The sequence below is a fragment of the Convolutriloba macropyga genome, chromosome 9, assembly GCF_964194025.1.
Source record: "Convolutriloba macropyga chromosome 9, txConMacr16.3, whole genome shotgun sequence".
Lineage (NCBI taxonomy): Eukaryota > Metazoa > Xenacoelomorpha > Acoela > Convolutidae > Convolutriloba > Convolutriloba macropyga.
Window position 1 is genome coordinate 44,438,246 of NC_134476.1, and position 16,980 is coordinate 44,455,225.

The 16,980-nt window shown below is 35.5% G+C and overlaps 2 protein-coding genes across 2 annotated transcripts in view; both read left to right on the forward strand.

The window, feature by feature from the left end:
- Positions 1-16,980, forward strand: part of LOC142345399 (uncharacterized) — a 144,118-nt gene that overhangs the window by 37,167 nt on the left and 89,971 nt on the right. The window lies entirely within an intron of this gene.
- LOC142345798 (importin-5-like) overlaps positions 1-16,980 on the forward strand; it is a 50,696-nt gene that overhangs the window by 32,384 nt on the left and 1,332 nt on the right. The window contains exons 10-14 of the mRNA XM_075398161.1: positions 1,425-1,899; positions 2,327-2,489; positions 2,809-2,994; positions 3,254-3,558; positions 12,102-12,188. Of these exons, the coding sequence (XP_075254276.1) occupies positions 1,425-1,899; positions 2,327-2,489; positions 2,809-2,994; positions 3,254-3,558; positions 12,102-12,188 (1,216 nt within the window). The remainder of the gene's footprint in view (positions 1-1,424; positions 1,900-2,326; positions 2,490-2,808; positions 2,995-3,253; positions 3,559-12,101; positions 12,189-16,980) is intronic.

A 16,980-nucleotide genomic window follows, 5' to 3' on the forward strand; every position in this document is an offset into this window, starting at 1 on the left:
TGTTTTCAATTTATTGCTGATTATTTCTATGACTTCGAAAGTAATTGCTTTAAAAAAGTTTTTAACTGCACCTTCTGTCTATTTGTTACATAATCTCATTAATTGCAGGTCAAATATCACGTTGCTGGCATTTTTTAAACGTTTTTTTGTGAACGTACGACATATTCTGATCAAAAAGTGTCTCAATGGTCTTGTTTAGAGGATTGAACAAACGTTGTTTTTAACTTTGCTTTTTTATTGTCTGCTTGTTAGTCTCATTAATGAATGGTCACATATCTCTTCATTGGTGTTCAAAAAGCGCGTAACCAAACATTTCTTATTCTTAGGGCAAAGATTATGGGTCGTAACGGCTCCGAGATCGTTTTCTCGCAAAAATTTTGTTTTTGTTTTCTGTATTTGTTGCTTTTAAGTCGTATGAAGAGAATTTAAATAATGACAGGTCCGAATGTTTTATCTAATGGGGTTATATTTGATGGTATTACAAACGTATTTAATGGTTTCAGTTCATATCTAATAGTTTTTATTACTATGGAGCTAATTTTTAAAATTTATGAGCGTATTTTAAGTTAGCCGCGTTTGTTTTTTTTTCTGTTTTTGTTACCGAGTCTCATTAAGGACTGGTTCTTTATTTTTTCTAGTGCTGAACAATGAACTAGTGTTTTTATTTAGGTTTTATCTGACGCTATTTAAACTTTGTTGTTAAGTTTTCCTACAAATATTCATCGAGTTTTGGATGTTAGTAATGTTCGTTGTTTTTATTTGATTTTGTTGTTTTTCTTGTCTCTTATTCTTATTAATGGCAAATCTCCACGGCCTTCTAAAGGGGCATTTTTTCACAATTCCACTGAATTATTTGAGTTGGACGCAATTTTTTTCGTACACCAGTTGTTTTCGAAAACTTGAATTTTTGAAAGTTTTATCCCTTCCTCAATTGGCAGACAATTAAGCCGAAAATGAGGATGAGCGGGGTCGGAACATTATGTGCGAACGCAAATTTCTGAGCCTCCTTGTTTGATTGTCATCTTTATTATGAGCATGGTGATGCAAGAGTTCAAATTCTGGAAGATTCTCGCAAGAGTTTGAATCCACTTGGGAGACAGTGGCTATTCTACCGGAACTCAAGTGTTTTTTTCCAAGTGTTTTTCAAGTGTTGTTTTCCATACTTCTAGAAAAGCCAATTAAACACAGCCACCAATGACAAATCGAATACAAAATACAGTTTGATGTGTAATCAATCCAGTTTTCACTGATTAAAATTTTTGTTGAAGCAGAAGAATTACCTTGAGATTTTATGTTTTCAATGCCTTTAATGTCTTCAAACTATTTGGGGATGTGAATTTTTTTGTCTCCAATGAATAGAACTGATCGACGAATTGATTTTCGCTTGCTTCATTGCTTGCATTTATTGTCTTAGCGTGTTTTAGAACGGCTGGCTTAGAGGACAAAGCGACAGCGTGCCAAATGCTACTATGCTACGCCAGAGAACTGAAAGACGGATTTGCCGAGTACGTCGATCAGGTGTCTGAATTAATGATTCCGCTTTTGAAATTCTACTTCCATGATGGGGTTCGATCTGCTGCCGCGGAGTCACTGCCGTACCTTCTTGAGTGCTCAAGACAGAAGGGACCTGAACACGTTGCTATGCTATGGAGAACAATCTGTGACAAGCTATTGGAGGCATTAAAGGCAGAACCAGAGAACGAGATCCAGTCGGAGTTGATTACAGCATTCTCCAAGTCAGTGGAGCTGTTGGGAGACGGGTGTCTGGATGATGTGATGATGGCATCTACTCTGGAGACAATGGAGTATTTGTTTGAACAGCATTTCAAAAGACAGACTGAGAGATTGGAGAAAAGGAATGATGAGGATTATGACGAGGGGGTAGAAGAGATGCTTCAGGTTATAATAACACTTGCTCTCTCAACAACCATTACGAATAGTTGTAGCTTTTTTTTGCGTTCTGCTAGGCGTTTTGATTTGGTTGATTGCTTAACTCATTTGGCAACTGAATATTTCTTAAAATCCATTCTATCATTTATCCAACTTTTCTAAGTTTTTGCCAGAACCAATGCTCATATTGATTTTAGACTTACAGGTTATGGTTTTAAAAACCTTTTCAGGTGCTTCCCTACTATTATTTGGGCGTTGTCTTTTTTAATTCGCTGAACTACGGATATTCAAGTCTCTTTCCCGGCAGCTTTACGACTATGCATGCCTTCTATCAACTCCTGCCATATTATCTTTGAGGCTGCTCATTCCTTTGCGTTGAGAAATTTGGGTTCTAATGAGTTCATGCATTTTCCGTACTTACAAGTGTATCTTCTAGGACGAGCACGAGGGTGACGTGTATCTTTTGAGCAAAGTGGCGGATATGATCCATGCTCTCTTCACAGTCTACAGGGCCAACTTCCTGCCTGCATTCGACAAGATAGTACAGCACGTTGTAAAACTACTCCCCAACGACAGACCAAGCACAGACAGACAATGGGGTTAGCTCCAATTTGGCTCATTTACTGGAATTATCGGATAAATATTTTAGTACATCTTATTTGTTGATATTTGGCTCATGCATGAATGAGTCCGATATCGACAAATAGCCTGGTCAACTAAGAGACACTTCTAATTGGCTCTAAAAAGATCTCTTACAGCTTGGTGCATAAATTCACGGCGATGCCTAGATCATAATTAGTTTGCGTTTCGAAATAGAAATTGTTAGCATCAGGCGTTAAAAGCTCGGGTGATGAATGAAAATGTTTGAAAATTATGAGTTTCTTAGAAGCTTAGGAAGTTTTTAAGTGTTTGTTATAGGACTGTGTATCTTTGACGACGTGATCGAGTTCTGTGGGCCTAACTCAACAGTGTACTCGCAGTGGTTCCTGCAACCAATGCTCAAGTACTCGATTGACAATGAGCCTCAAGTGAGACAGGCTGCCTCTTATGGACTGGGAATTATGGCACTCAATGCCCCCCAACAGTACCAGGAAGTCTGCATCAGTAGGTGTCTTGTATACATTACTCCTACATATGCGTTCTGTTAGCTTCTGTATAATACTGCGTAGGATAGGAATACTAGGTTCACTTATCACAGTCTTGTTGAATATCCATTAAATAACAGTTTAAAGTCCTAATTTATATCATTTGTTTCTTCGCAAGCCTGTTCAAGCTGAATAGTTTCACAATCCTGTTCAATATTTTTTTTCTAAATCCGGTTCAGAATGATCAATCATCAGTTAATATATTTCCTTTGTTGTAGGTGCTATTCCCCTGTTGAAACAAGCGATTGGTCTAGCTGAGGCTAGGACCACAAGAGAGAACATCTGTGCCACTGAGAATGCAGTGTCCGCACTCTGCAAGATCTACAAGTTCTGTTTGCCTCTGGCTCCCCCCTCCAGTGGTTTCAACATGCAACAGTTGCTGGCAGAGTGGCTCACTTGGCTGCCTGTCATGGAGGACAAAGAGGAGGCAGTCTACGTGTACAACTATTTGTGTGAACTGGTGGAGGCCAATGAAGTCGCCATTCTTGGGCAGGACAACTCAGGAGTCAAGCGGGTTCTAGAGGCAAGTTATAGCACTATATGATTAATGGCTCTCAAACAATTATATTTTTAGCAATTATTGTTCCAACCCCTTTTGTGGGAGAGAGGAGCTAAATACTCAAATGGGTTTTTGTTCAGTCAATTTTGGCCGGTCGATATTCATCGTACAGGGTTGTGAGTGGCATAATTAAAAAGCTCGTCCAGCGTAGAATTGGAAACTAAAAAGATTTTAGTCTCGTCCAGTGTAGAATTCAAAAAGATTTTTTTTAATTTTATTTTTTCGGGGGATCTATCGAGGTTTAAAATTTTGTTAATTTTAGACCAATTTCCGTCGTTTTTGTTCACATTTTCCGCAATTTTAGCCCAAATTTTCTTTAATTTTACTAAAATTTGTTAAGATGTTAGGTGTTGCTGAATGGTTGGATTCGAGTTTTTTGCTAAACTTTTCGATTTTCAGACTTTTTCATTAAATAAAAATGGTAACAAATATGCTCTTTCGCCCACTTTATTTAATTTTGCCTGAAGAAGGGACCTGAAAAATGCTAACACAATCTTTTTAAACCTCGAAAGAGGACTAATTTGGTCTCCACTTAATATAAGAGGCTTTGTTATTCAAAATATTTCCCATTGTTCTCCCATTTTTAATCGGGAATGTATCCAAAATGCATCGTTAATTTTTTAATTGCTCTCAAACGAAGTTTGTAGCAATTATATTAGTCCTGTCGGTCTTTTTTATGCGATTTTTCGCTTGACCGATTTTTCGTTTGACACATTTGACTATTCGCCCTCAAAAACGGGACGAACAGTAGCGGCCAGTGGGCATTAAGTTCTCTTAGAGCCTTTCAGCTCTGTTTCAGCTCAATTTGTTTTGGAGACTTATACTTATGGTGTGAAGGGCGGTTCTTAGAGGTTGAAGACCCTTCGACTGCTGACCCCCCTTTTGCCCCCGGCGCTCTTAACCCCCCACCCCAATGCTGCCCCCACCCATCAGCCCTCGGTGTACCCCCTCCCCCCGCCGCGGCCGTTTCGAGCTACTGACGAAAAGCCGCTCGCTGAAAACACGCTGATTTATATCATTTTGCACAATTTTTTTCAAGCTTTTTGAAAGTTTTTAGATTTTTTTAGCCCTAAAGAGCCTCCTCTAGGTTTTAAAATTTAGGTTACTGCATAGTTTCTAGTGGTAACGGAGTGGTTTCAACTTTTAAGCATCACGAATTCAAGCATTTTTTGACAAAACGTGCAATTTTTTATCGATTTTTTTGACATTTATTTTTCCTTATGTCTTTCCAGACCCAGGGGCCAGGAAAAAACCTCAGGAGGTTGATAATAACTTACTGACAAATTTTTTTGGTCATGAAATAGTTTTTCAACTTTTTCATGTCACAACTTTTAGCAATTTTTTGAAAAAATTGCTTTTTCAAATTTTGAATTTTTTTGTCATAATTTAGATTTCTCCAGCCTCAAGAGTCACGGAAAGTCCTCTTCGATTTGATAATATGCTACTGCATAGTTTATAGATGTAGTAGACTGTATTTCAAGATTTTATTATCACGAATTTAAGCAATTTTTTAAAATATTTGCAATTTGTTCATATTTTTTGAATGTTTTGGGACCTCCTCTAAGGTTTGATAATCAGCTGCTGCTAATGGTTTGATAATAATAATAGAGTTAAAGGAATTGTGATCAATTTTTTTTGTCTCCAGTTTAAGTAATTTTTAGAGAAAATTTGAAATTTTCTCAAATTTTTGGAAAATGTTCCAAATGTATGGATCTTTGAGCCAGTGAAACTATTTCAGGCTTGAAACATGAATACTGGATAGTCTCTTGAGACAATGAAATGATTCCTGAGATTTTAAAATCTTGAAGTTTTGCAAGATTTTGTTAAATTTTGCAATTGTTTCCAAAATTTTCCAATTTTTTTGCCCTTTTCTGAGTTTAACGACCATTACTGGCCAACAAACTTTTTAAGTCTTGGAGATGGGTTAGTTGACAGAACTTTCGAGACAAAAAATTGTTTTGAACATTTTTTACTGCGAATTTGAAACCTTTGTTTTCAGTTTTGCCTTTTTCAGTTTTTTATATGATTTCCATTTTTCTAGCCTTCTTAGTAAATAAATCATATAAAAAACTGAAAAAGGCAAAATTGAAAACAAAAGTTTTCGACTTCGCAGTAAAAAAGTTCAAAACTATTTTTTGTCTCGAAAGTTCTGTCAAGTCGAATCGCATCGTGGAAAGTTTTCCTATCTCTTTCTCTCTCTCTCTGTCGGTTGTGTTTTCTTTCCTTTTTCTCATTCTCGTTTTATCTCTTTCTCTCCCTTTTTGTTGATGCCGCAGTTCAGCTGATGTTATGTGGCGTAACGTCATCATCTCTGATCCTCATTAACAATGAGTTATAGTAGTCATTTTTTAACTTAAATGACTTAACAGGCAATTTTTAGGAAATCATTGTAAATTGCTCTCAAAAGCAATATCTAGTAGATACGTTAATACTGTTTCTCTTTTATGCAATTTTTCGCTTGACCAAGTTTTCATCTGACCCATTTGACTTTCGCCTTCAGAAACGGGATAAAGAAGCAGCGCCCAGTTTGCATAAAGTACTCTTAGAGCCGTTCAGCCCACTAGTTTTCCAGTATGCGATTAACAGAAACTGTTTGGTTAAGGGTGGTTCTTAGAAATTGATCCCACACCCCCACTCACCCGCCGCCCCCACACCAGTCCCCGCTGATCAACTTTTGCTCCCCCCGCTGCGGTGCACCTCCGCGCTCACCTTACGCCCCTTCAATTCAGATAAAGCTAGCCTCACTAAACCCTGGCTAGCTACTGAAGCCAACTGCTCGCCGGTCGTTGGAGAGCAATTCGCCCGAGGTTAGTCGGTTATGTTTGATATATTCAAAGATTTCATTTGCCAAGTTGTCTATTTTGCAAATAGTTGGACAATTTAGGCGTTTTAGTTGGAAGCGCATCTTTATCAGGGCTGGTTTTGTGCTCTTCGTGGACTAAGGACTGTTGCAATTAAAAAATGTTCGGATTGTACTGCGGCGCCATATTTGAACATGTTTTTGCATTTTTTTCTTTTAATTACTGACGAAAATGAATTCAAATCAGGGTTTAATTAATGAAAGTCCCATTCACATGAACATGATCTCTTTTGAAAATCAAATATTAGATTTTGAGTAAAAGCTCATGGTTTTTAAGGCTTTGACAAAGAAAGTGGTTCTAAAAACTTGAATTAAATTTTTGTTTTTTTTTTGCCTGCACATTTCATTCTTTTTGCAGTTTCATGACTTAGTCTCACTAATCAGAAAATGCAATGGGCTTCTTTAATTGGTACAACTAAAACTTTATCGTTTTTTCAGTGGATATCTAAGTGCTATTATCACTTTGTAAATATTTTTTTTAACAAAATATCAGTGAACTTTTGAACTAAGCAACTTCTATATCATAGTTCTATCGAACTGTAGCTTAGTCTCAGTAAACACAGCGCAATGTAAATTTTAATGAGAATTAAAATTTAATTTCTGTAATGATTTTAACTAATCGTTTTTTGGCTTTGGTACGACGAGTTTTCAACAAAACCTTGTAAATTTTAATTGCTCTTGAACAAGGTTTGAAACAAAATTGTAAATGTGATGGTTTTTTATGCAAATATTTTGCTTAACATTTTGTGAGCTTTTGTTCCAGGACATTCTAAGGTTTTTTCAGTGACTTTTTATGCTTCACTTTAATTTGAGTGCTTTCAATTGCGCTCATTGTGTTGCTATATAAATGCGATTGTGAGCTATTGAACTTCAAAGCGTTGTAGCTAAGTGCTTAAGATGTAAGAATGTCATCTTGAAGGTTGCTGTTTGGAACCCCTATGAGAGCGGTGTTTTGCAACCATGAAGAAATTTCTAAGCTATAAATTAAGTTGCCACCGCCTGTCGTTCGATCAATATTTCCGACGTTAGTCGGTTTGTTTATATTTTTGCCTATTTTTGAGTTTCATTTTTGTTTGCTTGACATATTATATTAATGACAGATGCAATTGACGTCTAAGAATGCGCAAGGGGAGTTTTTTAAAATGTTTTTCGTGAATATTTTATGGTTTTTACGGCTGCGACACCGTTTTAATTTTTACCTATGTTTGTTGTTCTTTTTATAGATCAAAATTTTCCCTTTTTTGAGATGTATTTGAACCAATTTAAAAATCTCATTTTATAGCTAATGATTTTAATGACTTTCAGATGAAATAATTCCGAAAAATAATAGGATTTTTGAAGCCTTCCTTTTCTTGATTTCGTCGACATCTTACGTAGTCTCCTTATTCGTTGGTATCATCAACTTTTTGCAAAACCAAATATCCTTTTTACTGCCAATTTTATCTTTTGGTTGATGTCTTTAGGGCTTAGATATTGTTTTTTCAGGATTTTATATTCTGATCAATATTTCGTTCCTTTTGTCGTTTTCACGTAGACCCTCTGCAAAAAGAACCAATTGGTATTTACGTGATTCCCAGGTAAAGAATCTAAATACTTTCAGTATACTATAGGTTTTCAATGGTATTAAAAATATCACAGTTTTAATGGTTTCTATACGGTGGTTTTTTTAAATTATTTTCAATTTGTATTTATTCTTTTTTTGTAGCCTTATGACTTAGTCTCACTAATAACCAGCGCAGTTTGATTCCTAAAGAGTTGCAAGTTAACCTGTTTTTGGTTTTAGTTGATTATGGTTTTGATTATTATGACGTTTGAAAATATTTGTTCAAAATATCTATGGACTTTTGAGCTTTGTTACTTAAATCTTTTTGTCAATAGGTAGCGTAGTCTCTGGAAAGACAGGGCAAGAAATTAGTCTCCTCTTTCTGGCGAGCAAAAATTCAATCTTTTTTTTGTTTTGAACTAATGGTTTTTGGGCTTTGATACCACGCATTTCATTTAATAAATTGCGATTTTGGATATCTGCGAATTTTTGAGGTTGTTCTGTTTCTTGCCACAATATCAAACTAATGGGAACTCCCATTGGCGTTGAAAAATTGCGCAATTGAACTAATACGATGTTCGCTGTGAGTAATTTATCGTTTAAACGACTGCGACACCGTTTTCTTGCTGAATGCTTTGTTTTTGTAACAGGAATTTTCACCTGATTTTGTCGTTCCATTTGTAGTTTTTTGACATATAACAGGTCTGAATTGCTTCCTCAAGAGGTATAAATTAACAGGTTCCAATTCCTTCCTCATTAATACATCAAGAGGTACAAATAAGTCAATTGAATCATTTCAGTTGATGCCTATAATAACTTGATTAAAATAATGGTTTAACTTGATTTAAAAAAATGGAAACCTATTTTTGGACTTTGCCCTTTCTGCTGACTTATCTTTGAATTGTTAGGGTTTATCATTATGAACTGGTTTCATATCTTTTTTCATAATGTACAGGTTAATTTGTTAAGTTTAGTTGTTACCTGTGATGCCATTTTGATTTTATTTTGTTTTTTATTAAATGGACATCGAGTTTTGAGCGTAATTTTTGTTTGTTAATTGCGCTGGAACGAATATAGACGTGGTCTTTTTTTAGACACGCCCTTTGTAGACGTGAGCATTACTTTATTCATTTTGTGGTTTGTTGAACAATATGTGAATTTTTGAAAGTTATCTATCTCCCCCATTTGGTAGACCATTAAGTCTAAAATGCGGATGAGTGGGGTCAAAACTTTATTTGGAAACGCACGCTACCGATCCTCCTCGTATTATTTTGTGATCGTTTTAGTGCGTTTATTTGCTTGTTCGTTTTTTCGTTTGACGCTTTTAACTTTTCGATAAACAGGTAAAGCCCGGAGGGAATTAATTTGCTGAGCATCTCTCTTAAAGCTCTGCTAGTATCTAAGTATACAATTCATCGGAGCTGCTGAAAAGACCTGGAATTATAAACCACAAGTTTGTTGGTAATGAAAACGTATGAGTTGAACGTTTCAAGTGTGAGTTGAACGTTTCAAGTTTTTATCAACACAAAACATTGGCCGATGGAGTACATGAAACCTCAGCTGCAAAAAGTAGCAATTCGGCTTAGATTATTGACTACCAAGTCAACTGAAGACTGATTGTCTTGATGTATCGGGAGATGAACTGATGTGGGTGATTCTATGAACTGATTTAATTATAGCTGCGAAGCTGTAAGCTGAGCGAAACTATATTGCGGTGCTCGTGGGTTTTACGACTCGAAGAGGAGTATTGGTTTTCTCTCGTTTTTTTTTACAGGAAGTAGATTTGTTCACGCGGCATTTTGACCTAAAAGCAAAAGTGAGAAAAGCTGTCTTGGTGAACAGATTTTTGCTAAGCGAGCAAAGTTTTTTGATCATGCGCTGCGTTTAGTGAATGACTTTTTGACTTTTAAAAGTAGTTTTTGACTGAATTGCTCATGTAGATGACCGTTTTTAGCCGTTTTTTCGTCTAAGTGGCCCAATGTTTTTTGCTTTTAATTTGGTTTCTTGTAGAAATAAATTTTATTCGATGCTATATTGAAATGTCAACCTCGGCAATTGATACCACAGTGTTTTGCAGAGCCTGAAAATGCGTTTCAATTTAAAAATTGGCTCATAATTCTTGATTTTTTAGTTAATTTTTTTGCTTTTTTATATTAATTTCATTTTTGGATCTTTTAACTGTCTTTTTGTAAAAATCTGTTAATATGGCAACTTCTCTTTGATAATTCCTATACTCAACGCCTCTTTCTACCTCGATGTCATTTTGTTTCATGAAATTGTACATATGCTAATCCGATTTTGGTAGTTTTTTTTCCGATTTTCGTCAGTTTTTCGTTTGTATTTTGGTTGTAATTGCTAGAAATAGTTTTTTGTGCAACACGAGGGACTTTAATTTTGTTTCAATAAAAATTCAATCAATTTTTGGCGTTAAGTTTTGAAAAAACAGTTAAAACTTTTTCATAAATGCAGTCTTAACTTTAAAGTTCTTTGACCATTTTTTTTGCAGAATGTTTCGAATTTGTGAATTCTGCTTTTGCCTATTTTTTGTTCTCTTCAGGAGGATAGATCTTTGTATCGTATGACTAGTTATCTTTTCTATGTCTTGAATGCTGAACAATGAAATGTATTCGTTTTTCTTGAATTTTTTAAATTTATTTTTAACTTTCAAAAATGAAGAATGTTTTTTTGTTACAGTGTTCCTTACATTGCGCCCATATTTACATTCTGGTTAGTATATCATTCTAGTTTTGTCCTGGCACCTACATTTATTTTCAGAATATTGATTTTTTCAGTTGTCAAAAATGAATGATTTCAGCTTTTTCTTAGATTTTCGTCGTTTCTTTGGTTTGCAATTGATTTCATTCAACATAAGGCAGTACTGAGAGTTTGATAGCAAGCTTTTTCCCAAAATTTCCACTTATGACTAATTACTACAGCTTTCTTCCGGCCTTGGTATTAATTAAAACGATTTTTTGCCTTTGAATATTCTGCTGCTTATGTCTTTTCTATGATCAATTTTATTTTTGATTTACTATGAAATCATGTCTAGCTTATGTACAAGAAGGAACAGGTGTGTGTTGCTTTTTCTTTTAATCGCAGTGATTAGAAGTGTATTTATAGGTGTTTTCTGATTCTTAAACTTGAGCTTTCTTTTTGAAAAGATTTAACTTAGTTTCTAAGATTATTATCTGCCGTTTGCTTTCGCGATCTTTTCAGATTAGAATCATCAATTATTTGAGGGCTACTGATAACCTTGTCAGCTTTTGCAGACTATCAGGTTTTTGGCCACCTTAATTATCTTGGATTTTTTAACGTTACCAAACGTTTGAATAATATTAAATTTTGCTGCATTTTGTTTCTCTTGTTGACAGTGGTTTAAGTTTCACCAATTTTTAGAGCAGACCTGGAGAGGTAGTGAGTTAATGGTTTAATACAAAAGATAGTGGATTCGTTGCAATTACGGTTTTGTTAGTGAAGTTCTGACGCTTCGAGTCGCTTCCGGAATTCTTTCGGCTGTTTTTTTTATTTGTTTCGTCGTCTGACGCTCTTTTTCGTTTTACATTTGTTCACACAGCAAAGCTGAAGTCAAATTTTCTGAATGACGTCTTCATCTCACTAACAGCATTTGCGCGCGTGACGTCATTTCTCACTCGGTTTAGTAAAAGTTTTTAGGTTATTTGCGTGATTAGATTCTGATCATAAGTGACTTACCTCACTCACTAAAATGACTTTTGCACTTTAAAACTTAAGTTTAATTTGAATTTGTTTAAGGTCAAAGGAACTCATATGTGCAGTAAAGGTCCTTAATAAGAGGCTTCTGCGGAATGAATTTTGACAAGCTTATTAACTTTATCGCTGAATATTTTTTACCTAGTTTTTTTAGCGGCGTCGATTTTTTCAATTTAGATCTGTATCTGTTTCTATCTCTATTATATGGCACGCAGGTCTATTCTTTCGCGGCTATTCCGGCAATCTGCCGGCTATGTTTGTATAATTTTGTAATTAAGATAATTTTTTATCACCAAGTTATTTCAGTATTCTAGTAGAAAAAAATTGAATGAGGAAAGTCTGTCAGCCTTTGATATGGTAATTGTTTGTTTGCAGGTGATGGCAGATGCATTGGCAGTGGATGCTCTGGACGAGAGTCCGCAAACCACACAGAGGTGCGCTGGAATCATCCAACAAATAAAGGTAAACGCGAATAGTTATTTGGATGGCTTTTGCATCAACAGATTAACTACCACCAGCGAGATTTTATTGCAATTGGAGTTTTTGTTTCTCAAACTTCTGCGGATTTCTGATGTTGTTCAATTCTTGTAAATTATTTTAGGCCTATTGCATCAATCTTGAGATCCCTTACATCAATTAATTGCTCTCAAACCAAGGCATTTTTAAGCAATTTTTCGCTTGATCCATAGTGAGCTTCTAAAAATTTGACGATTTAGAAAGTCGATTATCCGCCTGAAGTTATCCAATTATATTTGTCATGCTGTCTTTTTAATGCAATTTTTACTTGCCCGATTTTTTGTCTGACGCTCGTGCTGTGACGTTTCGTGCTCAAAAAGGGAGTAAATAGGTAAAGCTTGATGGGCATTGATTTGCTGAAAATCTGTTTTAGAGATTTACTAGTCTCTAAGTGCACACACAATTCACCGAATAATTCTTCTTAGAATTACATTTATTATTCGGATGAAGAGCAGTATTTTAGGGGTTTGGACTCCTCATTGCAACTCTTTCCCCCTACCGCACCACTAACTCCCTTGTTAATTGATCTCGAACGAAGTTTGAAGCAATTATTGTAAACGTATTGGTCTTTTTTGGACAATTTTTTCTTGACCATTTGTCTTTTCGAATGACTTTTGCGCCCGTGAATTTTTTCGTTTTGCTTGATCTAATTTTCTCTTATTCGCTATTTTAAGCAGCTGAATTCAAGTGGCGGGAGTTAACTTCTGAAGTCAAATGAAAATGCGTTGAAATTGGTGTCATTTTTTTCACTTTAAATTTTTTAAGTAGTTTTAACTGTATATGATAACCCCTTCCCCCGACTGAAGCAGGTTGCAATAGATTAGAGCTCCAACTAGTCGTTCGAGAGCAATTCTTCTGACGGTAATCGGTTATGTTCTCCTAATTAATAGCAGCCGTCATCCTCTCAACGGCTATTATTTAGGCGCTCTTCTTTTTACAATTCAAAGAATTTGAATTGTATGGGGGCACTGTCTTTTTTTTAAAGATCTGTTCACACATTTTCATGATTTTTGAAGTCAAATTGGAGTAGTTGTTTTGGTCACGCCGAAACAGGAAATGGAGCGAAAAAGCGAGTGGTTTTGCGGCGTGAATTTTTTCGCTCTAATTTTAAAGTAAAGTGAGAAAACAGTGTTTGAACAAAAATTCGCTTTCTCGCTACTGTTTTTTTGTTCACATGCGGCAATTTCACTTTGATTTTCTGTTTTTTTCGATTTTTTGGATCGGATTTTTTTCTAAATGGTTTTTCCAATCCATTCATAGTCCGTTCTAGGTCTAGTTTCTGTTTAGTCAATGAAAATTTTTTGAATTGTACGTCAGGACTTGTCCTGCTATGTTTTTTTATTTCGCTTTACCTTTTGATCACATTTTTCATTTTACATAAGTCACGATTTTCACCTTTGACTTCTGGCTGACTTCACTCACTATTTCAAGTAAATGGATTTTAATTTTTTTCACGCATTGGATTAGGCAATATGGTGAATACTGTTCAAGTCAAAAGAGCAAAATCAAACGAGACGGGAAAAACCGATATAGCTCGGTCATTCAATCATTCAGAATTAAGTTATCAAAGTTTATTAGTGTCTGCTAGCTGACATTGGTGTTAAGGTTATTAGCTTTCAGTTTAAATGCTGAATTAAGTAGAGATTTAGAATCTAACAAATTGCACGCCAAATTAGAACACTTTTTGACACTGAAAAGAAACAGAAAAAAATTCGGTCAATTTGTTTCTTTTTTCCTTTTTCTTTTTCAATCTGGATGTGCGTCAACGGCGGCTATTGTCCGGCAATCTGCCGGCTATGTTTTAAGTTTGGAAGTGTATCCGTATTAAGTTTTGCTCAAATGTTTTCGGCAAACACAGAAATTTGTATATTTTTAGTACTTTGAATCGACTCTGAATGGTCAATGAGATTTGAAATGTTATTTTAAATGCTCGCTAACGAAGTTTGAATCAATTATTGTAAATATGTGTGCCTTTTTTATGCAACATTTTTGCTTGACCCTTTTTGACCTTTTATTCTAGAACTTTATTTGACTCTTGAGTGACTTTTTTGCCCTTGAGTTCTCCATTTTTGAGTGATGTAAGTTGCTCTCTTTCTGCTATTGTGAGCGTAAAAGAATGAACTCCATATTGTAGTTTAGTGTTGGACTGGCATCATAGAGGTCCCGGTTTTGAGCCGGTGTGGGGTCGGGGGGTTTGCACCCATAACACATTTCTAAGCTAGACCCCCTCTAAATTCTCCCCCCCCCCCCCGCATATCGTTTGAGAGCATCCGACGTTAGCCGGTTTATGGTTGTTTTTTCTCTTTTTTTCAGCAGATTTTTTTATCAGCAGTTGTTTTTATTTGCTCTCGAACGAAGTTGAAGCAATTATTGTAGTCTAGTTATTGTGACTTTTTATGCAAAATTTTTTTATGACCGATTAGCTCTTTCCTTAATCACTCTTGACTTCTTGAATTTCGCGTGCTCTAAATTGCGCTCTCTGTCCCTTAAGTATTGTGGCAGTTTACTTTGAAAATTAAATAAATACTATCTAAAGTTTGTTCAAAAATCTTTTGAGCAGTGTTTATCATTTGAAGATCCAAGCCCTTATTATCTACCGACCCGCTATTTTCCCCCTCTCCTGGATGAAGCCTGCTAGAAGAGAATTGAGCAGTTTATCGACAGCAGTCTGCTATGTTCTTTCTCAGAAGACAGTTGGAGTTGTTTTCATTTCGATAACTGCAGAATAGTTAACGCTTTTATATTGTTACCAAGGGCCATAGATTACTGCTCAAGAAATTTTTTATGAGAGTTATTTTCAAATATAAAATACTCTGAAGTACGAGGAAGTATTAAACATCTCTAGAAAAGAGTCTGTAGGCTTTATTTAAAGACTAGACAAAAGAATAGCGCAACGACTAGCAAAACTAACCTTAATTGTTGAAAGCTTCTTCTTTTTTTAATGGTCACAACGCTTTTGATTTCACGAAATGCCCCACTGAGCAACGAAAAGCTGTCTAATAAATGGTTTAAGAAATACAATAATTTGAGCGAAGATTTGAATATGAGTGGGATTGGAACGAGCTTCCTTGCTCGACGTTATAACGAAGCTCTTTAGCGTTCAAGTTCGATACGCAATGCAAATTGATAATTTCTGTTTAATTAAACATGCACTCAAAATTTGATCCCTATAAATCCCAATCCTGCAGAATATTAATTTTAATGGCATTGGGTTGTCATTCATGTATAAGAAAATTGGGTCGTTCAGGCCTGATTGACATTTTTAGTTGCGCTCGAACCAAGTTTGAAGCTATTATTGTAATTGAATTGGTCTTTTTTATGCAGAATTTTTGCTCGACCGTTTTGACTTTTCGACTGACATTTACGCCCTTAACTTTTTCAATTTCCGTGATCTAAATTTTTTTTATCATTCACAAGTGTGAGCAGTTGATATTTTTAGGTTTGTTAAACTATGGCTAAGATTGCACTTGTGTTAAGCATTTGAGAGAGAAAAGATGTAATCTTGTGACAACTTTCTTTTTACTGTGAAACTTGGATGGAGTTCATAAACTTTACACTGGGATATCTGGTTAGTAATCATTGCGTATTATTAATAACCGCCGCCAGCCTCTGAACGGCTATTATTTAGGCGCTTTTTTAAAATTAGCTTTACCTTTCGTTCACGTTTTTCGTTCTTACAAAAGTCACAACTTCCACGTTTGACTTCTGACTTGCCTCACTCAGTGTTTCAACTGAATAGATTTTAGATTCTAGCACACTTGAGTTACGTAATGTAGTGGATACAGTCAATGTCAAAAGAGCAAAATCAAAAGAAACGGAATAAATCGATAAAGCCCGGTCGTTAATCAGTGCATTAGGTTATCAACGTTCGTTAGAGCGATTGCTAGTTGGCGTTAGTATTAATTTAAATAATCTTCACTTTAGAAGCTGAATTAATTATAATTTGAGAACCTATTAGAAACTAGACACCCGATTAGAACACTTTTCGTCCTTTAGAAACAAATGCTGCCATTTATTATCTATTTTTTTGTTTTTCCGTTTCATTCGCGTGCGTCAACTGAGTGTGTATTCCGGTGATTTGCCGGCTATGTTCTGAATTTCATATGCAGCAAAACCCTTATTTTAGGGGAACAATGGTATAAAATTTGTTTTTGAATTAAGATTTTAAGTTGGAGTAATATTTCCGCGAAAATTGAACTTTTCATTTTCAGTATATATTGCGGTGCTCTTATTGTTTGTTTCGACAACTGCAGGTCTTTTTTGTTACACAGCAACGCTTAAACGAGCGGTTTTGTTCACATGTTTATTCCGCTCTTCAGTGATTTTCATGTGCGTAGCGTCGTCATTTGTAAGGATCATCTGCGTAACTTTTAAGCTGAGTTGCTTGATTATTGCGCCGATCATAAATGACTTACCGCGCTCTTAAATGACTTGTGAATGCAACTTGTGAATCAGGAGTGGTATAAGTAATGCTTGGGGAGAGAAATGAATTTCAGAATAGAAAGTTGTAGCGGAAAATTTTACTTTGTAGACATTAATAAATATAAAGTCTTATGAAGTCGTTCGATGGATTGCATCGTTTACTCTTCAATACTTATTGTCATCTGAATTTTGAAGTTAACGTCTAATTCGCAGTTATTTCGGTTATCTACCGGCTAGGTTATTAAGTTAAGGATGTTTAATTGCAACCCCCCGTTTTTTTTGCGAGCACCGTGAAAACTACTTTTATGGCTACCAT